Here is a 26746-nt window from a genome sequence, read left to right on the forward strand (position 1 = left end):
AATATGTGCACAGGTGTGCCTCTAGGTGGAAAAAAGCAAAAGGGTCTGTTTACAAGAGTTAGAGCACAAATCAGTAATGAGCTATGAATGCATGATGTCATCCTCTAGGACTAAGCATCCTTAGTACTTTTAAAGCACTTAAAAAAAACTCTAGTTGCTATAGCAACTTGATGCAGCTCTTAAAAGGGTTTTTTTTTTTTTTTTTTGAGGGGGTCATTTTATATCTTCAATCACCATAACAACATGATATAGCTTTTAAAGGGTATTTTTATCCAATTTGTGTGTGCTTTGGGCTTGGGCCATATTTGCCTTTTCTACTTAAAATAATCAGATCAAGCATGACACACGAAAAATCATTGAAGGAAAGGAAGCCCTTTCGTAGACTATACATATACACTCAGAGAGACATCTCTAGCTGCTCATATCCTGCACATGGATGAAGTCTTTCTCTGTCTCCCAGCAGCCATCAGGAATGGCTTACACTGGCCAGTAAGTTTGTGCCCATCTCTGAGCTGGCATACCAAACTAGCCCAGAGAACTAGGGACAGAAGGTGTGTCCGTACAGTCCCTCATTTCTCAGCCCAGTGAATCCAGCCCCCTCCTCTGAAACTACCACCAGGAGATAGTACCTTGGGGTGACTAGTGATACAGCTAAATGCCTTCTCCCACCCTGGGACTCAAAGCAGGAGCAGATGGGACATACACAAAATCTCACCAAAGTGGAAATCCTGTATTTATTGTGCACTCTGTAGTAACTGGGGAGGAGGTCTGTTTCACATGACACCCAGGATCCAGGGAAGGGAGGGGGTGATGGGGAAAGTGGGTGACAAAAGAAGAAACGGAAGGGGTGGAGCGCAGAGCAGTAAGCGGCTCCAGGATCTCTACAGGAGAGGCTCAGAGGGAGAGGGTCAAAGTGGGAGAAGTGGGGGGCTTATTAATGGAGTATTTACATTGCATATTTTGTACGGTTGTGAAACCGTGAACTGTCTTATGTCAAAAATAAGGAAAAGGGCTGATAAAATGTATAGAGAAACCTCTCCTTCCGCCACCCAACCCAGCAGCCCCTCCCTTGGTGGAAAAGATGGCAGGGTGACAACAGAGGTCAAGAAACTGGAGAAGTTGGGAAGGGGGTGGAGGAAGAAGGGTAAGAAAACCAAGGGAGTGGAGAGAATCAGAGCGAAGTCCCGGCTTCCAAGTCTAACGGGCTTGGGGGGAGGGGAGGGTGCGGTGTAGAAGCGGGTGGGAAGGAGATGAGGAGAGTGGTCGCCCTCCCCAGGGTCAAGGGCTAGAGGATGCTGAAGGAAAACGCCTGGTAAAGTAAGAAAGGAGGAGGAAGAGGTAAAAAGAACCCTGTGTGTTGGGGAGGGGAGGGGGGGTGGCTTCCCGAATCCTCTGCATGAGCAAACAGACTCAGGGGGCGCGAGGAATGGGAAGGACACAGCGGGCCCTGGACGCTTATGCTCACAAGTCCTTTTAGAGGAGAAAACAGGCGCGCAGAGGTTAAGTCTCGGAGCCGGCGAGCGCCGGAGCGCGGGCGGCCGCGGGTCGGCCCAGCGCGGGGCTGAGGGTTCTCCCCATTGGGCAGCCCTGCCTGGCGAGTCCCCGCTGGGTGAGCGCCAGCGATGCGCCCCTCGGGCCGCCGCCCGCGCCGAGAAAGCCGGTTAGGAAAGAGCAGGGTCGGGAGGGGCGCGCGGGCGGGGAGGGGAGGGGAGGGCGGGCCGCGAGCCGGCAGCGGGGTCTCGGAGGCAAGGGGGAGCCGGGGACGCGGCCGCGGCCTCGGGGCGGCGGAGAGGGCGGCAGGTGCCAGGCGCGGGGAGGAAAGACGCGCGCGGGGCGCGCCGCTCACCTATGGTCGACACCACGGTGCCCACGAAGTAGAAGGCGCCGGGGAAGTCCCAGCGCGGGCGCAGCGCGTCGGCCCGGACGCCGGCGGCCAGCGCGGCCTCGTAGTGCCGGAGGAAGGCGCGCAGCTCGGGCTCCGCCACGCCGTGCGCCGCGCTGAAGTTGCGCAGCGTGGCGCCCCAGCGCGCCCGCGCCTCCGCCTCGCCCGGGCTCTCGAGCGCCGAGAAGACGGTGGCGCCCGCCACCAGGTAGAGGCCGATGAGCGCCGCCAGCAGCACGAAGCGGCCCGTGTCCTCGTTGAGGTGCGAGCGGCGGCAGCAGCAGCAGCAGCAGGAGGGGCGCGGCAGGCGGCGGCGGCAGCGGCGGGGCGGGGGCCGGGGGCTGCGGGAGGACATGGTCCGGAGCTCAGCCCCGGGGCCGGGGCGGCGCTCGAGGCCCGGGCCGCGACATCCCCCCCGCGGGAGCAGAAGCGTGAGGATGGTGGCCGGGGGTCGGGGCCGCCGCGGAGCCCCTTGCCGCCTGCCCCGGAGCCCGGACGGCGGGGCGCCTCGCCGCCTCCTCCGCCGCCTCCGCCGCCGCCTCCGCCTCCGCCTCCTCGGCTCTCAGGCCGCACGCGGGTCCCGCGGCCCTTCGGGCGCCCGGGCTGGGACGCTCCGCTCCGCGCCCCGACGCCTCGCCGGCTCCCGCGGTTCCTCACCCGCCCCCCGCGGGCGCAGGGGTCTGAAGCGAGGCCCCTGCCGCCCTGTGGCCGGCGTCCGCGGGGCCCCGGGCCTCATACTCCTCTCCAGACAGGCCGCGGGCTGCGGGCGGGGCGGGCTCCGGAGCCGGGGAGCCTAGACTGGGACGCCGCAGGAGGGCACGGAGAGCGCCCCCGGGGGCGTCCCATGAGGCGCCCCGCTCGGCGGCTCCCGGGCGCGGGCTGCGCGGGCAGGCGGCTCCCACCCCCGGGCCTGGGCTGGCGGCGTCGGCTTCGGAGCCTCAGAAGCGAGCCGAGTCGCGGGAAGCGCTCCCTTTGCAGCTCCAGCCGGAGAGCCGCCCGGCACGGAGAGGCGGAGTCACCGGCGCCCGGGGCGGGGTGTTGGGGGGGGAGATAAGGATGGAAAGAAAGGGGTGGGGAGCTGGGCTGCTGCGACGCCTCCCGGCCGTTCCGGCGGCACTAACTGCGGGCGCCGAAGCAGGTGTCCGGGCTGCGGTGGGAGCCCTGCGCGGCCCCGCTGAGCTGGCTCCGGAGTCCCTTCCTTATCTCCAAGCCGCCGCCAAACTTTGCTCAACTTGCTGTGCGCTGCGGTCTCGGGGGCTGGGGGCCACACGGCGCGAGTCCTCCAGCAGCCGGCTCCCGGGCTGCAGTCCCAAGTTGAAGTTCCCTCCTGCCCGCTGCTTCTTCCTGGATCCTTCCGCGGCGCTGGGTCTCTGACGGTTCCTTTGGGGGAAAGGATCCCGCCTGGGCAGGAATGGGGGCGGGGCCGCTCGGCCCCGGGCGACCTGGGGAGGAGGGCGTCTCCTCCGCTCCCGCCGGGCGGGCGGCCGGCGTCAGCACCGCGGACAGCGCATCGGTGCGGCAGCTGGGGGCGGGCGGCGGGCGGCGGGCGGCGGGAGCGCGGGCCTGCAGGCGGGGCGAGGCCGCCACCCTGCTGCGCCGCTCCCCAAACCTGCCTCCCTTCCTCCTTCCCCGAGGCCCCCCTCCCGAGTCGGCGGCAGGTGCAGCCACCCAGCAGCGTGCTGACAGGGCGAGGACGCTGCGGAACAGAGACAGGGGAGGAGTCAAGCGCAAGTAGGGGATCGAGGTGCCACCGGAGGAGGAGGCGGCGTCCAGACCCACCCTGCCGCTGCTACGTCTTCTTTCGCCACCCCAGCTCCCTGACTTCTGCAGCCCGGGGTGGGGGAGCCTGGATAGGAACCCGGCTGCCGCAGGGTGGGTCAGCGAGGTGCAGGGGCAGCTCGCTAGCGGGCTCCCCCGTGGCGGGCGTGGGGGGCGGAGGAAAGGGTGTGCTCTTGAGAGCGGCGGGGGCGGGGAATCGTCGCCCCTTGGTCCTGCGACCGGCCGGGAAGCCGCGGGTGCTCTGCGCGACTGTGGGAGCTTCTCCTCGAAACACAGTCCGGTCTTGTTGGCCTGGGTCACAAAGTTCTATTGTAAGGAACGCCCTCGCCCTCGGTATGGACGGAAAACCATCGTCTTCGGGCAGCCAGCCCTTCTGTTTCCCACCTTCCCATGATGATGATGATGATGAGACTACGCAGGTAACAGAAAATAAAAACAGTGATGGTGACTGTGTTTAGACACGCTAGGTGGGCGAACTGTGGCAAAACGCAGAACTATCTCCCCGCCCCATTTCGCAGCCTGTCCGGCAACCACAATAGAAAACACTCAAGCTAAGGTCGACCTAAAGTAGTGGCAGCATCATCTGTCCCCTAAGGGTCAGGGTGCTCAAAGTCGTTCCGAAAAGAGCCTCCACTACTCACTGAGCATTTCCCAGCTTAGAAACTAGGTACCTTTGACCCCATGCCCCCACATGGAGCCTGGGGGTGGGTGGGAAACAGGAGAAAGTTAAAAGGCATCTGATTTGGGGCATTGATTTTCTTAAATGAGGTACACTGGAGACTTGGATCTTTCTAGAAATGCTGTTCCAGTTTGCAGATAGAGCCAACTGCACTCCCCTGTGTGTAAGGAAGGGACAAACGAGAAGAGACTCCACCACCATAGTCAGAACTAGGATTTCTGGCTATGGGTGGCATATATCAAGTTTTGTAATGATCTTCTTAGAAAGGGGCAGGGGAACCTTTGCCCGAGGAAGAGGATATCTCATTCATCATGGGAGCCTTAAACAACACAAATTATTCCCATTGTAGACTATCGCTATTATTTGCAAAATGCACTTCAGTTACACTGTCTCCAAGTCTTTGCCTCTCTTCAGCTCTCCAGCGGTGTTTCCCCGACTTCTCTCTTCCCTACAATACCCCCATCTCTTTGAGTTCCTGCAGCCAGGGGGACAACCCAGCCATGGACCTTTGGAGCTGGATTCTACTTGACTGGTCAGCCCTGACAGAAACCCTGAGAGGTGTCACCCCAGGAGTTGGCGTGGGAAGCCTCCAGATGCAGCTGAAGGGCATTGCCAGGCCTCTCGGTGGCTTTCTTTGCCCAGACTCCCAAGGCAGGGACAGAGCGCTTTGCTGCAGTGTTCTGTGCCTCTGGACCAGTTCCTTGCCCAGTTGGCAGAGGGCCTACCTTGTCCTCCAGCTTGTTATTCTAGCTTGATTAGCAGCAAACCCCTGGCATCAATCTCAACTCTGAATGATCTAATCAATTTATATAATAGGAAAATGATGAGTTCCCTGCACAGAGGCACGGAGTCCTTTGGGGGCCCAGCCCCATGACGAATGCCACTTTTGCTCACTGAATCAATATTTAAGTCACTGATTTCCAGCTGGCTATCTTCAAAGCCTTTACCTTGGCCCTGAATTGCTGCAAGAGCCTCCTAGGGATGAAGGCTTGCTATCTCAGATGTCTCCCTTTATAGCTCCATTGCCAGCATCTGCCACTCATTGCTGTGATCATGCCATTTGATCTGATCATGTGACTAATGTCCCTGGATCGCAGTCTTCCGTGGCTCCCCCAAGGCTATAAAAATTTAGTCTTCAAACCCTCGGGACTGCCATTCAAAACCCTTGCTGATGTGATTCCCGAAAATTATTCTAGCCTCAAATTCTCCCATGTCCTGCTTATCGTCCCTAATCATCAGGCCTTTGCCTGTGCTATGGCCCCTGCTGGAGTGCCATTGTCCTTCTCCTCTCCAGCTCTTCAAATATATAGCTCAACTCAGGTTAGAACTTCTTTCCAGAAAACTTTTCCTTTGTAGGATGCTCTGACCCGATCACTTTGATGACATCATTTCGATCCTAAGATCATTTGATTTTGCCGTGTCCTTGAGAACTTCAGGTAAGATACCTGACCAGGTACAGGTCGTCTTCACTTTTTCTGTTCCTCTCTGTCTTTTATAAAAGAAAACATGGTGGCAGGAGCATTAACCAGGAAAATTAGGGAAGGCAAAATGCACCCAATTGGCAATTCTACCCCTACATATATACCCAAGATTAATGGAAGATATATCCGCACAAAAGCTTGTCCATGAATGTTCATAGTAGCATTATCAATAACAGCCAAAAAGTGGAAACATCCCATCAAGTTCATAAGTGTCCATCAACTTATGAATGGATAAATGCAATGAAATATATCCATACAATGATATATTCAACAATAAATAAGAATGAGGTACTGACATGGGTTGCAACATGAATGAATCTTGAAATATTACATGAAGTGAAAGAAGCCAGTCACAAAAGATGACCTAGTGTATGATTTCATTTGTAAGAAATGTCCAGAATAGGAAAATCCACAAAGATGGAAATAACTTAGTGGTGGCTTGAGGCTGAGGAATTGAGGAGAAACGAGTGACTGCTAATGGTTATGGAAGTTTCTTTGAGGGTGATAAAAATATTCTAAAATTGTGGCAATGATTAGACAGTTCTGTGAATATACTAAAAAGCTTCAAATTGTATATTTTAAATGAGTGAATTGTATGATATGTGAACTACATCTCAATAAAGCTACTAAAAATACAAATACAATTAGTTGGTCAATTTTTTTATTGAAAAAAAAGGAATAGAAAATAATTTATCCCAAGGAAAATAATTTCTTTAAAATAAAAAAGATAGGGGCGCCAATGTGGCTCAATCAGTTAAGCATCTGCCTTCAGCTCAGACTACAATCTCAGGGTCCTGGAATCAAGCCCCACATGGGGCTCCCTGCTCAGCAGGGAGTCTGCTTCTCCCTCTCCCTCTTCCTTCCCCGCTGCTTGTGCTCTCTCTTGCTCTCTCTCTCACAAATAAATAAATAAAATCTTTAAAACATAAAATAAATAGGAAAAATTGGGAAAAGTTTAGCTATGCTACAGAGAAAATTGATTATGAAATTAACTTGAATAAAATAAGTTTGCTCCAGAAAATACTTTCTCTTAAAAATTAATCTGTGTTGCTAAAATTCTCATGAAAAATTCTGCATTCCAAGTAGCAAATTCAGAATGTGCTGGGTGCCTCCAAATCTCTTTGATCTTCGTGATCTCAGAACTTCTCTATTATTTATTACTCATTGGCAATTAGTTGTATAACAAGATAGATGTGTGTGTGTGTGTGTGTGTGTGTATTTATATAAATTCTGGATCTGGAGAAGGTGATCATCTCTATCATGTGAAGGGTCACTTGAGTTGTACAGTTGCAGAAAGCCTCCTCCTCTTATCCTTCCAGAATTAGGAAAAAGGAAAATCTTTTATGTTTTATGTGATATGGCAAATATTTCCTCACATTGTTTTACACAGCTGGTGGCAGAGGAGGACCAAACCAATTTCACCCAGGACCTTCTGGAATGAAAGGAAAGATGTATTCCCTGAACTTGAGGTCATAAAGCCTTGTTGAGGAAGGGTAGGGGGTAGTGTCTAACCACAGCCTAGGAGCTGGGAGAAAGGCCCTTGGAAATGAAATTACTTTGAGGATGAGGAGTTGGACTGGAAGCTAGGCTCAGACAAGTGTCTAAATGCTTTGGTAGCAGAGGATGTAACTGATACCAGATGTCCCATAGGCACATCTTCTTGGCACTCTGTGGGATCTGAAGACCAGAGTTGGTTGAGCCTCAGCTTGTGACCTGAGAGGAAAGTAGTTTTGGTGCTCAAGGTGGCTCCTCATGGTAAAGTGATAGATAAGCAGTGCTGCAAATGGTATAGAGGGGCTTGCAATAACAGGGGCGATCATACTTCTTTTCTTTCCGATTGGCATTTGGAGGAGGGGGTTCCTTCTGGACTGCCTAAGCCTCTATTTTCTTACTGATCCTCTGTCTAGATTTCCTATCTATTATTATAAGTGGGTATTTAGGGGTGCCTGGGTAGCTCAGTCAGTTAACAGTCTGCCTTCAGCTCCAGTCATGATCTCAGGGCTCCCTGCTCAGCAGGGAGTCTGCTTCTCTTTCTCCCTTTGCCCTAACCCCACCCCCACCCCCACCCCACTTGTGTATACTCTCTCTCTCAAATAAATAAATAGATAGATAAATAAATGAGTATTTAAGTCTTCAACTACTATCATAAGACTCATTTCTCCCTTCAAATCTGTCAGTGTTTCCTTCATTTTTGGGACTCTGTTGTTTGGTGCATATATGTTTATAATTATTATAGCTTCTTGATGGATTCACTTTTTTATCAATATGTAGTGTCCTCTTTTGGTCTATTGTAACAATTTTTAACTTAAAGTCTATTTTAGGGATGCCTGGGTAGGTCAGTCAGTTGGATGTCTGCCTTTGGCTCAGGTCATAATCCCAGGGTCCTGGGATCAAGCCCCACCAGGGCCTTTTGCTCAGTGGGGAGTCAGCTTCTCCCTTTCCCTCTGCCTGCTGTTCCACCTACTTGTACACTCCCCCCTCCCTCTCTCTCTCAATCTCTCTCTCTCTCTTTCTTTGTCAAATGAATAAGTAAAATATATTTTTTAAAAATGATAAAATTTATTTTGTCAGAGTGTAGTCACTCCCCCTCTCTTTTTTGGTTATTTACATGGAATGTCGGTTCCACCTGTTTACTTTCATTTAAAAAAAAATTTTTTTTTTGAGAGAGAGAGCATGCACAAGTGGTGGGGGAGGGCCAGAGGGAGAGAGAAAGAAATCATCAAGCAGACTCCATCCTGAGAGCAGAGTCTGCCCCAGGGGCTTGATCCCAGGACTCTGAGATCAGGACTTGAGCTGAAACCAAGAGTCAGATGCTTAATCTACTGAGCCACCTAGGTGCCCCACCACCCATTTATTTTCAATCTGTTTGTGTCTTTGGATCTTAAGTGAGTCTCTTGTAGACAATATATAGTTGGTAGATGAAGATTCCTAACTTAACTTGTTAAGACTGCCTATGCTTATTCAGCTGCTTCCTGGTATATTTCCAAATAATCAGTGAATAGTTATTTACTGAGAATTCATCAGGTACAAGACAATGTGATGTGTGTGTGTGTGTGTGTGTGTGTGTGTATGCATGGGCAAGCGCTGAGCTCTACTGTCCCTGCAAGAGCTGAAAGCCTGGCTCAGGAGTGAAGTTACACATATGTGAAGCAGTAAGGACCATGACACAGCAGATACAGTTAGGATCTGACTGTGTGGTAATGATCACAGATCAGAGAAGGGAGCCTGTGGTGAGGATTGCAGCAGTCAGAAGAAGCTTTGGGTAGCAGGCAGACCGTAGGCTGGTCCTGAAGAATGGATAGAGTTCAGATGGACTAGAAGAAAGGCAACATCCCAGCAAGGAAAGTTGGCCTGAGTGTTCATGTGGAAGCAGGAAAGAGCATATTGTATTTAATATGGCCAGCAGAGAAGAAAGTTCCTCTGTCTTTTATAATCCATGACTTCATCAGCTGGCCTGTCATTCTTATAACATATCTTGAGTGCATGCAATACCTGACTGTGGGAAACCCAAAGGTGAGAGTTTTCCTTCCAGGAGGAGTGTCAGATATCTAATATAGGTGGATTAATGAAGCCAATGGACAAACTCTCCATTTCCCCATGTACACCAGCATACTGAGGGAAGTGTGGATCAAGCTGTGTCTGCAGAAGAAAAGAGAGACGAGTGTAGAGCCACAGACTCTAGTGTTAAGACCTCCCTGGGTTCCAGTTTCCATATCTGTCATTGTGAAGAATGTACAGTCATCTTTTTAAAAAATTTATTTTAGAGAGATATAGTACCAGCAGGGAGGTGCAGAGGGAGAGGGAGAGAGAGAATCCCAAACAGGCTTCACACTCAGAACAGAATCCAATGAAGTGCTCTATCTAACGACCCTAAGATTATGACCGGAGCTGAAATTAAGAGTTGGATGCTTAACCGACTGAGCCCCTGTACTGTCATCTTTATGTCAGCAGGATGCCCAAGGATTAATGAAGCCACTGATGCCTGTCTGGTTATAAGGAGCTTGAAAATGAAGCCCAGAATCCTAGAGTGAGGAGTTGTCTAGAGGCTACTGGGGACCATGCCTTGCCTCCTAATTCTCATACCCATCCAGAAATCTGTGGGTTCCTTGTCTAAACATCTCTGTGAGCTCTCTCTTCCAATGTCAAATAACTTCTTAATTTTTAAATGTCTATTTCAGCTTTTATTTTAAAATATGACCCAGATTTTTTTTGTTCTGTAGGTAAGACCATACATATATTGATTTGTCCCAAATGGGTTTTGACATAACTTTTTTTTTTTTTTTAAGATTTTACCCACCCATTTGATATATATTGAGAGAACATGAGCAGGGGAAGCAGCAGAGGGAGAGGGACAAACGGACTTCCCATTGAGCAGGGAGCCCAATGTGGGACTCGATCCCAGGACCCTGGGATCATGATCTGAGCCAAAGGGAGATGCTCAACCAACTGAGCCACCCAGGTACCCCTTGACATAACTTTTTAAAGACTGTATGAATAAACAATGTGTAGCTAACATAGAATACTTGAAAATTTTAATAAAGCAAAAAAGAAAACAAAAATCACCCAAACTCTATCCCATTATCCTAAGAGGATAATTGTTGTTAATTACTTTTTCCTTTTTGTTCTTTTTAAAAATTAATCTCTAAACCTAACATGGGGCTTGAATGCATGACCCTGAGATCCAGAGTCACATGTTATAGCAACTGAGCCAGCCAGGCACCCCTGTTATTATTTTAATGACTCCCCTATTTGGTTTACTGGCTCGCTCTATCATCTATCTATCTATCTATCTATCTATCTATCATCTATCTATTATCTATCTATCTATCTATCAGAGAGAATATCATTTGTTGATATTGATATTGATATTGATAATGTTGACATTATGCCCTCCCAAATGAAGTGTAAGCTGAATTTCACATTGGCAGGTCTTCTTGAAATTTTTAGGTCCCCTTCTTCTCTCTCCCTTGTCTTTTTTCATACTCTTTCCTTCTTCATTAAAATATTAGTAAATATTTGGGTTTGGCTTCTCAACCAGACTGCCAGTTACAATTCAAATCCATTCTCCACCTCTTTTTCAGTAGTAATTTGTTATAAATTAACATTTTCTTGGCACATACTGTTGCAAGCATTATTCTAAATGCTTTAGATATGGTTATACTTTTAGTCTTCACAACAACCCTATAAGGTAAGTATTTCTATTGCCCCATTTTATAGATGATAAAATTGAGGCACAGAGGTTAGCTGATTTGCCCAACTTTACACAGCTAGCGAATGGCAGAGCTGGAATTTAAACCCAGACAGCCTGACTCCAGAGTCCATCCAACCAATTGAGTCCATGGGGCTGTCTGGTTAGTGGAAGCAGGCAATCAGTACAAACATGCAGTTTTGACTGAAACATTCATGATGGATGACACAGCTCACAGAGGCAAATTTGCATTAACAGGATGCCACAAGGGGCTGGTTAATTTGCTTTTTTTTGTTTGTTTGTTTTTTTTAAAAAAAGATTTTATTTGAGAGAAAGCACATGAGCAGGGGGAGGAGCAGAGAGAGAGACATGCTGACTCCCCGTCAAGACCTGAGCCAAAGGCAGACGCTTAGCAGACAGAGCCACACAGGCGTCCCCTAGCCACACTTTAAATACTTTGTTGTCAAGGGCCATTTCTATCACTGCAGAAAGTTCTATCAGACGGTGCTATGTGAGATCTGACAGGAGGGGCAATTCAGTACTTCACAAATCAGGACACAACAGCAGCTCAGCTGAAAGGTCTCACATTTATTACTGAACCAACCTACTGGTATAGAGGCATAGTAACAGAGAAAATCATTCTCTTGATAAGACATGTCTATTGGCCAGGTAGGAAGGATGTTTCCATATTGATAAGATAGGAACATGTGATCTCCATGTGGCTTAAATATGTGTGCCAATTATGTTTGCTATTTCATGATGTGCGATGCTTCCTCACAGACCCAGTTTGGTTCTTCTCCAGTGTCTCCTCTTGGAATTGTACCTGATTTTATTACCAGTTTTCATCCGAATCCACTGGGGAATAGGACGATTCTGCTTTTGTTTCTTGGCCAGGAATCGCTTGATTCTGAAAGTCTTGTGAGAAGACATGGCGATCACAGTCAACCACACGCAACCAGGATGGTGGCGGAAAGGAGAGAGCGGGGCTGGTTAATTTGTGATTGTAAAAGGCTTTCTGTTGTACAGTTTGCTTTTTTCTGTAAGGACTGTTTTTATATGTTTGGGACATGGTGGGTTGGTTAAAGGGTTAGGAGCCGGTGGGGAGCATAGTGAAGCTAAGTGGGCTGAGCAGAGTGACACAGCCAGAGAGGTCAGCCCTGTTTTCTAGCTCCCAGCCTCTCCATCCTACCAAGCACTCTCCAAAACTATATTCTACATTCGCCTCCTGTACTTTCCTCCAGCACACTGGATTCCTTCCACATTTCAACAAGATTGCAAATCATCTCCTTTTCCCTCTAGAGAGAAGTGTCCTGTTTCTTAAGCAAGGAGCTAGACAGAGATGGTTAATTAAATTTTCAAGTCAGTAGGCAGTAGCTTCCTTACTTCCCTGACATGGGGGTCAGTACTCGTTCTTTAAAAAGAGCTTTGTAGAGACTCAGCAGATTCTGAATATAAGTTGGATGCTTGCCTGACTTGGGCCGGGGCAAAGGGCCTAGTTCCCACACTCTCCCTGCCTCTGCCCTACTCCCACCTCCTTACTCCTGGAGGAGCTCAGTACCTGCAGTATTCCTTCATCCAGGCAGAGGACCTGAGTGGGGACAAGGGTGGAGTCTGAGGGGTAGATCATTACCTGCTCTGGAAGACGGAAGCCTCCTGAAATGAATGCCTTCTGGTGGATATATTCCTTGGTCAGTCATCACCAAGTCTATAATGGAGGCCAAACCTGCCAAGGGGGCAAATACCAATCTACTTTCTGTTTCTATGGATTTACCTATTTTGGATATTCCATATAAATGGACTCATACTATGCCTGACTTTTCGTGACTGGCTTCTTTTACTTAGCGTAATGCTTTTGGGGTTCATTAATACTAGCATATGTTAGTGTGTCATTTCTTTGTAAGGCTGAATAGTATACTGTTGTATGGATATGCCACATTTTGTTTACCTCTTCACCTGTTGATGCACACATGGGTCATTTCCACCTTTTGACTATTGTGAGTAGTGCCACTATGAACATTCATGCGCTTGTTCAAGGGTTTGTTTGAACACCTTTTCAATTCTTCTGGGTATGTTCCTAGGAGCAGAATTGTTGAGTCATATATTAATTCTTTGTCTACCTTTCTGAGAAGTTGCCAGATTCTTTTTCCACAGGAGCTGAATACAAATCCCCTTTTTATTGTCCTGTGTGATTCAAGGAGAGCTGAGATGCCACAGTTGTGCCCTTTACTGTTCCCAGGACCCCCAGGAGAGTAGTCTTCACTGGTCTGGAATTGTTCCTGGGCTGGTACTCCGATGACACAAAGTGACACCCAGGAATGATCACAGATGAGGAAGCTATTTCCCCTCAGACCTATGAGGAGCCGTGTCCTAGAATAGCCTCTCTCTTCAGCTGCTGGGAGAGGCACTTCTGGGCAATATCCCTCAGTCTCTCTATTCATACTTTCTTTCTGGGTGGCCTCCTCCAGAGCATTGCTGAGAGACGGCAGGCTAATTTGGGCTGAATTTCAAGGAGGGTCGAGGCTGTGGAATGGTCTGTCTCTCCAAACCCGGGCCTTTGGGTCCATCCATCATAAAATGTGGGAATGCCAACCCAGGGGACTGTAGAGAGAGTCAAACCAGGGCCAGGATATTTGGGCTTTATCTGCTGCCTACCCACCATGTGACCTTAAGTAAGTCCCTTTCTATCTCTGGGCCTCAAGTTTCTCAAGTGTCAAATGAGAGGGGGTGATGATCACACTGACCATGTTGGGGCTGGGTGCCTTCCAGCCCACCTTGCTCCCAAACTTTCCTTCTCTGAATCTTCATTAAAGTCTAGGATTTTGCAACTGGCTAGAGGCACAGCAATAATCCAAATCACCCACTCTGGCCCTTGTTCCCACTCTTGGTATGTGCATGCTGGATTTGACTGGCCATTGTGAGTGGGAGCTGAGTGCCTACTGAGGTTTTCAATTAGCAATAATTGCACCTCGGATAAACCTCATTGGCTATGATACTGCCACTGTGCAAAGCTTGAGTGCCTACTGAGGGCATTCATTATTAGCACCAGGATCTTCCTGCAGCTACTCTACAAACAGCAGTTGCCCAGCAGATGCATGATGAGATGTGCTCCCCACCACTGGCCTCAGTGATGTTGCAACTTGCAGGGGCTACATAGGGAAGTGACTCCCTATTTCAGCGCTCAGCTCACAGCTGTCAAGTTCATCTGCATCAATAGCAGCACTAAAAAAAAAAAAAATAGTAGCACTGCTGGGTGCCCCCACGTGCCCATTCCCAGGAGTCTTGGAAAGCTGAGTAGCATTTGAGGTGCTTGTTTGTCTTTCATACACATGCAAACATCTGTCATGAAACCTGGCCTTCACAAACAAAGTATCCATCTGAGAATGCCTTTCTCTAATACTCTATTATTCTAATCAAATGTTCACTCTATTTTTACAACTTATATAGTGTATTTGACACACTCAAAGTGCTATAATAGAGTAAGATATATTGTTTCTATTGCTATTGGTATTTTGATTACCCAAATCTTACAAATCCAACAGATGTAAGTGATGATTTTCTAATTTCAGTTTGTTTTTTTTAAGATTTTATTTATTTATTTGAGAGAGAGAGATGGAGCACAAGCAGGGAGGAAAGGGAGAAAGAGGCTCTATATTGAGCAGGGAGCCCAAGTTGGGGCTCCATTCCAGGACCCTGTGACCATGACCTGAGCGAAAGGCAGGTGCCTAAGTGACTGAGCTACGCAGGCACCCCTCTGATTGCAGGTTCATAATGATTCTCAAATATTTGTAAGTTTCCATATAGAAAATCTAATGCTCTTGAACTGGTCTTCTGATTATGACATGATAGAAGCCAATGCTTGGACACCCTCTCTCTCTGTAGGAGGGGAGGCATGTGTGGTTTGGGGAATGTTCTATGTCACAGATTTTCAAAGGGCCAGTAAATTGCTTTATTTAAAGATGGGTTTTATGTGATCCCTGGGGCTCCATTGCCCCATCCCCTTGATGTCCTCTCAGGAAGCAGATGTTACCAAGGCTACCGATGGGGTAAGGGCCCTTGACCACAGGCAACACCAAAAGGCCTTGGTAATGAAAGGCAGAGGGGGATGGGCAAGGCCATGGTAGAGAAGATGGGCACTAGAACTCTTGCTCTTTTAGTGCTATTGATGTTGACAAAGGATGCAGGAGATAGATGAGGGGGGTGGGCATAGGGGGATGACTAAATGACCCCTAAGCAGTTCCCGACCCTGAGACCCCAGGCTCTGTGGGAAAAGCTATTAATTAGGACTGCAGCCCCTGAGGATTTTGTGCCAGATGTCCCCACCGTACTCAGAGAGGCACTCTTGGGCTCTCACCTAACCAACACTCTGCATCTGCCCAGGTGGGGTAGAGGATGTGCTTTTGCCCACAGAAGGTGGCCCAGGGCAGGCACACCGTGCTTATAGGAAGGACTTACTCTTGAAAGAACAATTGACTGTGGGTGGCAGTGTCAGGAGTGGGCATGCATGTAGGATACCTCTACCCCTAGCATTATCTTGATCCTTCTGGCCCTGAGGGACTGTGCCAGGTAGCAGAGTAGGATAGAGGTACAGAGAAGGTAAGGCTGTGTGTGGTGGTGATGCATATGGGACACCCATCCATCAATCCAGTCAGACTCATGCAGGCTCCTTCCGGGATCTCTCCCTACTTTCTATTCCTTAGGCCAGGGCTATAGACTGCCCAGGACCAGTTGGATCTTTACTAAGGAGAAAGGGCTAACAGAGGCCATTAGCCCCTTCCTTGTCATTTCTCCAGTGAGCCAGGAGGCTTTCCCCAGGGGAGAACCCTCTGACCACGGTGACCAGGAGCCTATGTTGAGCTTTCACTTAAGCAAAATAGACAGCAGCCTATGTGGTATAGCTTAAGAATTAGAAAAAGTTCCAGTGCCACTCTCAATATATTTCTCTTTAGTGATATTTAGTGCCGAAATATCATTCATTAGCAGTTCTCGCGTTTGAGTTTTGATGATTTAAATGTTTATAGAAAGGGCAATGTTATACTTAAAGACCTGTCTCTCCCACATTACATTTTTCCCATGATAGAAGGGCTCTGGAGTGACACAACCCCCACCCCCACCACTGGTCTGGAGCAGGATACAGGGAGAGGTCCCTCAAGTGGGGCAGGTGTGTAGAAGACCAATGTTCTTGACTTGCCTGTTTGGCTATGAACATCAGAACAGTGCGTGAAGGACTGGACAGGAATGAGAAAGGGGTAGGCTTGTTGTGAGTGGCTCCTGTGGAGTTTGATTCAATTCAGTCTGGCTGGCTTAATGATTCAGTGTTGGGAAAACACAGTGCTCTCCTGGGAGAAGAGGTGTTTGGTATAAATAGAAGGTATTATCATTGTGAGGCAATTGGGGGATGTCACATAGCTCAGTACAGCTCAAGGCAGCAGAAAGAGCCCAGCCGTGGGCTGTAGACCTGCAAGTGACATGTTTTCATTTGCTTGTCCTAAGAGGAAGAGTTCTGCTGTCAATGTGACCTGAGCAAACCCAGTACCCTCTCTGGGCCCTTAGCCTCTTCACTGTTGGGCACAGTGGACCTCTTCAGAGGGTCCTAAGTGTGCTGGTGAGCTGATGGTAACACAAGGAAAGGCTTAGCACTCTCCACTCAAACTCTGAGCAGGAGCTGTGCCTTCTGCCCCTGATCCTGTGTTCTTTATTTTTAAACAGCCTTATTGAGCTATAATCTATATACCATACAACTTACCCACTTAAATGTATGATTCGGTGGGTTTTAGTATATTCACAGATGTATACAACCATTACCTCAATCTCAGAACATTTTTAATCACCCTCAAAAGAAACCCTATACCCTCTAGCTATCACCCGCCATCTCCCTATCAACACCCAAGAAGCAGCTCTACTTTCTATCTCTATAGATTTGCCTAATCTGGACTTTTCATATAAGTGGAATCATATAATATGTGCTCTTTTGTGACTTAGAGTAATGTCTTCAAGGTTCACCCATCTTGTGATACATGGTTCCTTTTTATGGCCAAAGAATAGTCCATGGTATGGATATTTATTGAGTCAGCAGCTGTTGGACATTTGGGTTATGAACAATTTTTTGTATGGATGCATATTTTCATTTCTCTTGGGAACATATCTAGGTGTGAAATTGCTGAGTCGTATGGTAACTCAATGTTTGATTGTTTAAGGACTCCCAACTTATTCTTAACAACAATTATCATACAAATCAGGGACTCCTTCCTGGATGGCTCAGCGGTTGAGGGTCTGCTTTCGGCTCAGGGCGCTATCCCGGAATCCCAGGATCAAGCTCCCACCCCCATAGGGCTCCCTGCGGGAAGTCTGCTTCCTCCCTCTGCCTGTGTCTCTGCCCCTCTCTCTCTCTCATGAATAAATAAATAAAGATATTTTTAAAAATTATCATACAACTCAGATTAATTGTGGGCCTTAAAGGCAGTCATTTGACAAATACATATACTTATCTATATTTCTTTCTGTGTTCCAGGCACTGTTCTGGGGGCTAAGGAAACAGCTAAGGAAATGTGAATGGAGGGCAGTCAGCTGTGAAACTTTGCCAGGGTAAGGACTGGGTCGTTTACACTGAATGCAATGCAGAGAATTTGGAGGTTTGTATTTCCCCAAAAAGATTTATCGAAGTATAATTTTTTTTTTAAATTTTTATTTATTTATGATAGTCACAGAGAGAGAGGCAGAGACATAGGCAGAGGGAGAAGCAGGCTCCATGCATCGGGAGCCCGACGTGGGATTCAATCCCGGGTCTCCAGGATCGCGCCCTGGGCCAAAGGCAGGCGCCCACCCAGGGATCCCCGAAGTATAATTTATAAACAACAAATTGCACACATCTAGAGTGTGCAGTTTCATGAGTTCTTACATGTGCATATACCTGTGAAAATATCACCACAAGACCATGAACATCATCCCTGTAACTTTCCTTGTGTGGTCCTTTGTAATTCCCTCTCCTGCCCCTCTATCTGTATCTACCCCCAGGCAACCACTGATCAAACTACAGATTAGTGCATTTTTATTTTATTTTACTTTATTTTATTTTATCTTGTTTTATTTTAAGTAAACTCATTACCCAACATGGGGCTTAAACTCATGACCTTGAGATTAAGAGTCACATTCTCTACTGACTTGAGCCAGCCAGGTACCCCTAGTTGCATTTTCTAGAATGAAACAGTATGTGCTCTTTTTGGTGTGACTTCTTGGCATAATTATTTTCGGCTTGTCTATATTATTGGTTGGATTGACAGTTCATTCCTTTTTATCACTGGATAGTGGTCCATTATATGTGTATATATGACAATTTGCTTACCCATTCCCTAGTTGATGGATATTTGGAGTGTTTCTAGTTTGGAATTATTACAAATAAAGCTCTTATGAATATTTGTGTACAAGTATTTGAATGGACATATGCTTTGGTTTCTTGAGAGAAATATCTAAGAGGGAAATGGTTGGATCATATGGTAGATGTTTGTTTAATTTATAAGAAACAGTTTTCTAATGTGATTATACCATTTATACTTCTACCAGCAGTGTATGAGAGTTCCAGTTGTTTCACATCCTTTCCAACCATTGGTTTGGTCCTCCCTTCTTAATTTTAGCCATTATAGGTGTATATAGCCCATCATGATTTTAATCTACATTTCTCAAATAAAAAATCTACATTTCTCAATGATCAGTGATACTGAGCATCTTTTTATGTGTTTATTTGCCCTCTGTATCTTCTTTGATGAAGTGTCTGTTCAAATCTTTTGCCAATTTTTAAAATTTTTATTTAAATTCAATTAATTAACATATATTATTGGTTTCAGAGATAGAGGTCATTCATCAATCCTATATAATACCCAGTGCTCATTACATCAGATGTCCTCCATAATGTCCATCACCCAGTTACCCTGTCCCCCAACCCCTCTCCAGCGACCCTCAGTTTGTTTCCTATGATTAAGAGTCTCTTATGATTTGCCTCCCTCTCTGATTTTGTCTTGTTTTATTTTTTCCTCTCTTCCCCTATGATCCTGTTTTGTTTCTTAAATTCCACATATGAGTGAGATCGTATGATAATTGTCTTTCTCTGAATGACTTATTTCGCTTAGCATATCTTCTAGTTCTATCCACATCATTGCAAATGGCAAAATTTCTTTTTTTGATAGCTGAGTAGTGTTCCATTGTGCATATACACAGTTTGATACACACATTGTGTATATACACATAAAGAAGTACATCTTCTTTATCCATTCATCTGTTGATGGGCATCTGGTCTCTTCTATAGTTTTCTTTTGCCATTTTTAAAAAATTGCGTTGCTAGTTTTCTTGAGTTTTAAGAGTTCCATGTTATATACTGAATACAAGTCTTTTATCCAATATGTGATTTGCAAATATTTTCGCCCAATCTGTGGCTTATCTTTTCATTCTCTTAACAGTGTATTTCAAACAGCAGGAATTCCTGGTTGTTGTTTTTTAAGATTTTATTTTTAAGTAATCTCTATACCTAACATGAGGCTCAAACTTGCAACACCAAGATCAAGATCTGTGTGCTCTACCGAGTGAGCCAGGTGCCCCAAAAACAGCAGAAATTCTTCATTTTGATGAAGTCCAATTCATCAGTTTCCTTCTTTTTTGTGTCATGCTTCTGGTGTCATAGCCAAGGAAACCTTGCCAAGCCAAGGCCACAAAACTTTCCTTCTATTTTCTTCTACAAGTTTTATAGTTGTCAGCTTTACATTTAAGTCTATGATTCATTTTGAGGCCATTTTTTCATATAGTGAGAGGCATGAATTAAAGTTCATTCTTTTGCATTTGGATCTCCATTTATTCCAGCACCATTTGATGAAAAGATGATTCTTTCTCCTCCATGATGCCTCTGTACCTTTGTTGAAAATCATTTGTGCATAGATGTGTGAGTCTATTTCTGGACTCTCTATTCTGTGCCATTGATCTATGTGTCTATCTTTATTCCAATACCACCTCGTCTTGACTAACTTTATAATAAACTTGAAGTCAGGGAGTGTTCCTCTAGCTTTGTTCTTTTTCAAAGTTGTTTTGATTAGTTCATGTAAATTTTAGAATCAGCTTGTCAATTTCTACAAAAGAGACTCCTAGGATTTTGATTGGGATTTCATCGACTCTATGGAACAATTTGAGGGTAATTGACATCTTAACAACATTGAGTCCTATGAGCCATGAGCAAGTATATCTCTCTATCTGTTTAGATCTTTGATTGCTCTCAGCAGTTGTGTAGCTTTCAGGATCCAGGTCTCTACAGGGTATGTGTGTCACATATCTTAGCATGGAATGGTCACCTACTAAATGAGCTCCACACCTGTAACAATAGCTATTCTGGTTAACCGGTTGAGCAAGGACCCCCACCTGAGACTACTTGCTGGGGCTATGGAGGTGGTGATGAACATATAGTACAGCAACTGCCTATTTTCCCTACCAGAAAGCATAGTGTGACTGCTGCTTGGGGATTAATGAGCTTTTCTGGCTGCCATCCTGCAGACCTGCAAGATCAGGCTGAGTGCCCTGGAGCTTCATGCCCAACCCAAGCCTGGCACTGAAATTTACAGAAGTAGGGCTGAACCTGTCTTGCAGAAAGCCAGCTCTTTCCTCATACTCAGCTTGTGCACATCCTACCTGACATGGACTCATCATCTCAGATCTGCATATGTCCCTGAATCATTTTCTTGGACACTACTCTAAGTTTTTCCAGGAAAACACCCACAGATGAGAAATAGCCAGATCGGTGCTGTTGATGCCGAAAGCCAAGAAGTATATTGTAAGGTAGGGTAAGTCTGGAGCCCAGAAGGACATGCGTGGATCCTTCCACAGGGTGTTTCTAGGATTGGTCAGTTTCCTTCACCCATGCTGCATCCCCTTATGCTGGTTTAAAGACATAGATGCCAGGCTGGATGCCTCTAGATCTCAATTCCAAATAATTTGTGCATGGGGTGGGCTAGATTTATATTTATCACTATATTAATCAAATTCCTCTCCTGCTCAAGAACCATCTGTGATTCCTCAGTACTCTCAGGATAAGGTTCCAACTCCTTGGCTTGGTATTCAAGGAAACCCAACATCTGTTCCTTCCCCATGTACCTTCAACACTCTATTCCAGCCAGGCAAATCTTACTGGCCCCAGCATGCTCCCAACCCCAAAGCCTTTGCTCACGCGTGCCCTATCCTGCCCTTCCCCACACTCACTTGCTCAGATCTCAGCAACCCTTAAAGATCAGATCAAATCCTACTTTTTCTATAAAATGTTACTAACAATTATAGCCCACCCAGCCACCTTCTATTTCTTAGATTTAACCAGGGGTTTTATTTACAACTTGATTTCACCTTCATTAGTTCTACTTAAAAATAATTTATTATATAAGGGGATCTGGGTGGCTCAGTTGGTTAAGTGTCTGACTCTTGATTTCAGCTCAGGTCATGATCTCAGGGTTATGACATGAAAGTCCACTTCAGGCTCTGCCTCAGGCTCGATGCTCAGTGAAAAGTCTGTTTGAGATTCTTTCCCTCTGCACCCCCCACCCACCTGCCTCTTGATGTCTTTCTCAAATAAATCTTTAAAAATTAAATTAATTAAATAATTTATTATTAACTACTAATAATAAAAGTTCCCACTTAGTGAGAGCTCTGATATCTATGCCCGACACCACATATACATGCATTCATATGCACACTTATACACATTTTTTTTTTGCTTGGCTTATAAACATTTATTTCCTTGTAAAAATTGTTTCTAACTCAAACATCAAAAAGTCTGGAGTCCCAATAGCCCTAATTGTAGATGTTGACAGAGACTCAGAGAGCCTAAGTAACTTTCCAAGTCCCATAGGAAGTGAGTGTTGTGGGTAGGATTTGAACCCATACATGTGTCCTTCCCACTCCCACTCCTGGAGGATAAACAGGGGATTGAAGCTCAAGAGATTGTTCCCTTTGAGGTCACACAAGAAAAACAAATGTGCACTTCCATTTTTATTTAAAGATTTATTTATTCATTTTGAAAGAGAGAGCATGGAATGGGAAGGGCAGAAGGAGAGGGAAAGAGAATCTCAGGCAGACTCCATACTGAGCAAGGAGCCCAATGTGAGGCTTGATCTTACCATCCTGAGATCATGACCTGAGCCAAAGAGTTGGACACATAAGTGACTGTACCCCAGGCACCCCAGGGACCTTCCATTTAAAAAAAATTGTGAAAAAATATTGTGGTAAAAAAAATTTAAAACATGTGGTAAAATATATACAACATAATATTTACGGTTTTAACCATTTCAAAGTGAGCAATTTTTTAATTTTTATTTTATTTTTTCTAAGATTTTATTTATTTATTCATGAGAGACAGACAGAGATTGAGAGAGAGAGAGAGAGAGAGAGAGGCAGAGACACAGGCAGAGGGAGAAGCAGGCTCCGTGCAGGGAACCTGATGTGGGACTCCATCCCGGGACTCTGGGATCATGCCCTGAGCCGAAGGCGGTGCCAAACTGCTGAGCCACTCAGGCTGTCCATGAGCAATTTTTTTAATTTTAAGTTTTATATAATACCCAGTGCCCTTTACATCATGTACCCTCTTTAACGTCCATCACCCAGTTACCTCATTCCCCCCATGCCCCTCCCCTCCAGAGACCCTCAGATTGTTTCCTATGATTAAGAGTCTCTTATGGTTTGTCTTCCTCTGATTTTGTCTTATTTTATGTTTTCCTCTCTTCCCCTATGATCCTGTTTTGTCTCTTAAATTCCACATATGAGTGAGATCCTATGATAATTGTCTTTCTCTGATTGACTTATTTCGCTTAGCATAATATCCTCTAGTTCCATCCACATCATTGCAAATGGCAAGATTTCATTTTTTATGTAATAAAAGTAATATTAATAATATTAATAATATTAGTAATAAAGAGTAATATTCCATTGTATATATAGACCACACATTCTTTATCCATTCATCTGTTAATGGGCATCTTTCCATAGTTCGGCTATTGTGGACAATTTAATGGCATTACATGTGATCCCAGTATTGTATAACCAACATCACTAATTCCAATTCATTTTCATTACCCAAAAGGAAATCCTGTGTCCATTAAGTAGTGACTCCCCATTACCTCCTCCTCCTAGTTCCTTCTTCCTGCCTCTGTGAATTTGCCACTTTTGAACATTACATAAAAGTAGAATTGTATGACGTGTGGCCTTCTCTGTCTAGCTCCTTTTCACTGGGCACTTTCACTTCATTGCTGCTATGTTAGATATCATCTGTGTTGTAGTTTGAGCTCATGTGTCAGATGGCTGTATCAAAATGGATAAGCCCTAAATGGTAGCACTGAGCCTGGAACCTAGATTTTATGATACCTAATGGCCAAGAAAATATATTCTGCTACCTGCCCTGGTGCTTTGAGTCTGGCTAACAGCCTTGTAGTTCCTCTATTTCAGAGAGGCCTATATGGCTTTTCTTCCAGACCCTACTCCCACCCAAAAACACACAGCACCTGACATGGAGTTGGGCAGCACGAGTGTACACCAGTGCTGGTTGCATTACCCACAGCTGGCAAGATGTCTGGCCCCCACTGGCACAAAGGGCTCAGCAGGCAGGGCTCAAGGCTGCCTCCACTGCTCTGGCCACAGTCCCTACTCAGCATTCTCCAGGTCAGTCTATCAGCATTGAGCATGAGTACCTTCTCGCATCCCTGCTCTGTGTGGCTCATATTTGCACACACCCTCCTGGAGGCCATACAGCCCTGGATAGGGGTTTTCCCTGTGCAAGCACCTGGAAGGAGTACTCCCTAGCAGCTTGACTTCTCCTACGCTCTTTTGATTCCTCAACTTCCAAGGGAAAAGTATCACCCATACATGCAAAGACTGGTTATTCCAGGTCTGGGGCAGGTTGTGATATAGATATGGCAGCTAGATGTAGAATTCAGTGACCACTGTCTCCTGCCAGCTCAGCAACTCGAGGAGCAGGTGACCAACCCTTGGGACTTCTTTTTTTTTTTTTTTTAAGATTTATTTATTTATTCATGAGACACACATACACACACACACACACAGAGAGAGAGAGAGAGGCAGAGACACTGGCAGAGGGAGAAGCAGGCTCCTCACAGGAGCCCGATGTGGGACTCGATCCCGGATCCCAGATCATGACCCAAGCCGAAGGCAGCCACCCAGCCTCTGAGCCACCCAGGCATTCCAGCTCTTGGGACTTCTAGAGAGCACTGCCTGTCCAGTGAGGTCTTCTCACTCAGCTTTCTCCACCTGGAAAGCAATGCCTGACCATGCTTGCTAACCTGTCTACTCAGTTAGCCAGAGAACATATTCTGTTGAGAGGGATTTGGGTGTGATTTTCTGCTCTCAGGGGACCTCCTCCATCAAGTCCAATTTTCTGTCCCTACCTGTGGTACTTAAACCCCACCATTTGAGGGTCTTTATTAGTGGACAATGTGAGGTGGTCTCTTAATAGAGGTAGTGCCAAGTATGGCAGAGAGGGTAGTAAGTTACAACCTCCATTCACAAATAAAAATGCTACACTCAGTAGGCTGACACAGCTTCCACTCACATCCACCAGCGTCCTCCTTCCAATCAAATTGCTCTCGCCAAGCCCTTCCTATGCAGACGTTCTAGAGCCACCTCTGACCCTCAGTATGAACCAGTTTATCCAGCCTTCACATTTGAGGGAGACCCAGATTGCAGACCTGCTCTAGTTGCTGGGTCTCTGCATCTCAAGCTCTGGGCATGGATATGAGATCAGTACTCTGCCTATGTCCTGTGGGCCTCTGGGCACCTGCAAGCAGATGTGCAAGACCCAGGTTTGCCCCGCCCACTGTTGTTTGCCTCTCCCGGCAGCTATCAGACTTTGCTGTGTGGGGTCAGCACTGATTTAAGGAGCTCCATCCACCACTCAGACCCAAGTGCTGCATTTGTCTTGAGGTGTCCCATGACCCAGCCATCCTTTAGGCTTCCCCAGGCCTGGATAAGCTCCTCGTGTGCTTCCCATCCCCTCACTGCCTTCCCCTATCTGTGACCTAACTGAGATGCAAGTTTTTTTACTGGGCATTTCATTTGTTTCCAATTGTTAGGCTATTATAAATGATGCTCCAAGGATCATCTTTGTGCCTTCTGTCTGTCATTGAAATGGCCTCAATGGGAGCCAGACAAAGACAGGAGGGAGGCTCAGAATCCAATTGGATTTAAATATATGCAAGAGGTGTGGTCCTGCCAGATTGGTAGAACATGCAAAGAATTCAGAGTGACATTAAGCAGTCAATAGAGGAGCTCTAATATAGTGAAGAAGGAATGAGGGGGGCGGGGGCATGGTTTGCAAACTCAGACCAAACATGATGAGCAGGGGAGGTGCAATCCAGGACACAGGCTGTGCAGCCACTCAGCCACTCAGTTTGGAGGGTGTGGACTGGTGATCACAAAGTTTAAGCAGAGCTACTATGTAATTGTGTTCAAATTATCCCTATTATCGTGAGAAAAATCTCCTTAGGTGTCTGTAGCTGCAGATCTCATGTCCTACCTAAAACTATGGTCTATGAGTAACCTCAGCCCCGCAAGAGAATGGTAATGCTTCAGTGTTTTAAATGGTTTTTTAAAAAGATTTATTTAAAAAAATTTTTTTTAAAGATTTTATTTATTTATTCACAAGAGACACACAGAGAGAGAGAGAGGCAGAGACACAGGCAGAGGGAGAAGCAGACTCCATGCAGGGAGCCCAACGTGGGACTTGATCCTGGGTCTCCAAGATCACACCCTGGGTTGATCACACCCTGGGCGGTGCTAAACCGCTGCGTCACCCGGGTTGCCCAAGATTTATTTATTGTAGAGAGAAATGGAGAGAGTGAGAGTGGAAGGTAGAGCATGAATGGGGGGAGGGACAGAGGGAGAGGATCTCAAGCAGACTCCCCGCTGAGTGTGGAGCACAACACAAGACTTGACCTCAAGACCCTGAGATCATGACCAGAGCCAAATTCAAGAAGGGGGTGCTTAACTGACTGAGTCACTCAGGTGCCTCCACAAGCATTTGTGTGGAGTGACTGGTAGATTCGCCCCACCCTCCCCCACAGTGGCTTAGCACAAGGACAGTATTAATTTTGCTCTCCTCAACCAGACAGAATGGGGGCCTGCCTGGTTTCAGAGGGCAGGGGAAATAAATGTTTTCATGAGCACAGGCTTGCTTCTGGAAAAGCATGTGGAAGGGGACCGCTGCTGTGAGTTCCCAGGGCCATCCAGCCTCTCTGAAGCCCACTAGCTTTGCATTACCCATTCCTGAAGGCCCATCTGGCCTCATCTGCCACCCACTCTCAAAGCCCCACATTTAGGCTTGACTGTGGTAGCACCCCAATCTCTATCAGGTATCTGTTGCTGCACATTTTACCATCCCCAAGCATAATGGCTTAAAACAATGACGCTCCTTTTTTCTCATGACTCTTCAATTTGGGCAGGAGTTGGAGGGGATAGCTCATCTCTTCTCCATTCAGTATCAACTGGAGCTGCTGGAAAGCCAGGGTGGGGAATCCTCTGGATGCTTTCTCACTCATATGTCTGACCATTCATCTTGACTGCAGCTAAGACTGAGACTGGCAAACTCACCCAGCCTTTCTCAATGTGGCCCAGGCCTCCTCACAAATGGTGGCTGAGTTCCAAGGCCATGTGTCTGGAGACAGAGAGAGAAGCTTCTGGAAGCAATATTCCTTCATGGCCTAGCTTCATAAATC

The 26746-nt window shown here is 46.6% G+C and overlaps 2 protein-coding genes, 1 long non-coding RNA gene and 1 pseudogene across 5 annotated transcripts in view; 1 reads left to right on the plus strand and 3 right to left on the minus strand.

Annotated features, from left to right (window-relative positions):
* The window catches only part of KCNK12 (potassium two pore domain channel subfamily K member 12), a 65923-nt gene extending 62513 nt beyond the window's left edge, over positions 1-3410 (minus strand). For both annotated transcript variants that reach the window (XM_077915310.1, XM_077915311.1), the window contains exon 1: positions 1847-3410. In XM_077915310.1, the coding sequence (XP_077771436.1) occupies positions 1847-2237 (391 nt within the window). In that variant the 5' untranslated portion in view covers positions 2238-3410. The remainder of the gene's footprint in view (positions 1-1846) is intronic.
* LOC144324105 (uncharacterized) lies at positions 1232-18711 on the plus strand. 2 transcript variants are annotated; one of them, XR_013389502.1, is made up of 3 exons: positions 1232-1338; positions 17518-17591; positions 17708-18711. It is a non-coding gene; the product is annotated as an uncharacterized LOC144324105 (long non-coding RNA). The 2 variants fall into 2 exon arrangements; XR_013389503.1 differs by lacking the exon at positions 1232-1338 and adding an exon at positions 3803-5776.
* Positions 11578-11989, minus strand: LOC144324103 (large ribosomal subunit protein eL39). Its single transcript, XM_077915309.1, has one exon. It carries the CDS (start codon positions 11937-11939, stop codon positions 11784-11786), a length of 156 nt encoding a protein of 51 aa, XP_077771435.1. The 5' UTR covers positions 11940-11989; the 3' UTR covers positions 11578-11783.
* Positions 13836-14019, minus strand: LOC144324439 (U4 spliceosomal RNA; annotated as a pseudogene).
* Positions 18712-26746: the final 8035 nt, after the last annotated feature.

This window comes from Canis aureus, chromosome 11, assembly GCF_053574225.1.
Source record: "Canis aureus isolate CA01 chromosome 11, VMU_Caureus_v.1.0, whole genome shotgun sequence".
NCBI classification, from domain to species: Eukaryota; Metazoa; Chordata; class Mammalia; order Carnivora; family Canidae; genus Canis; species Canis aureus.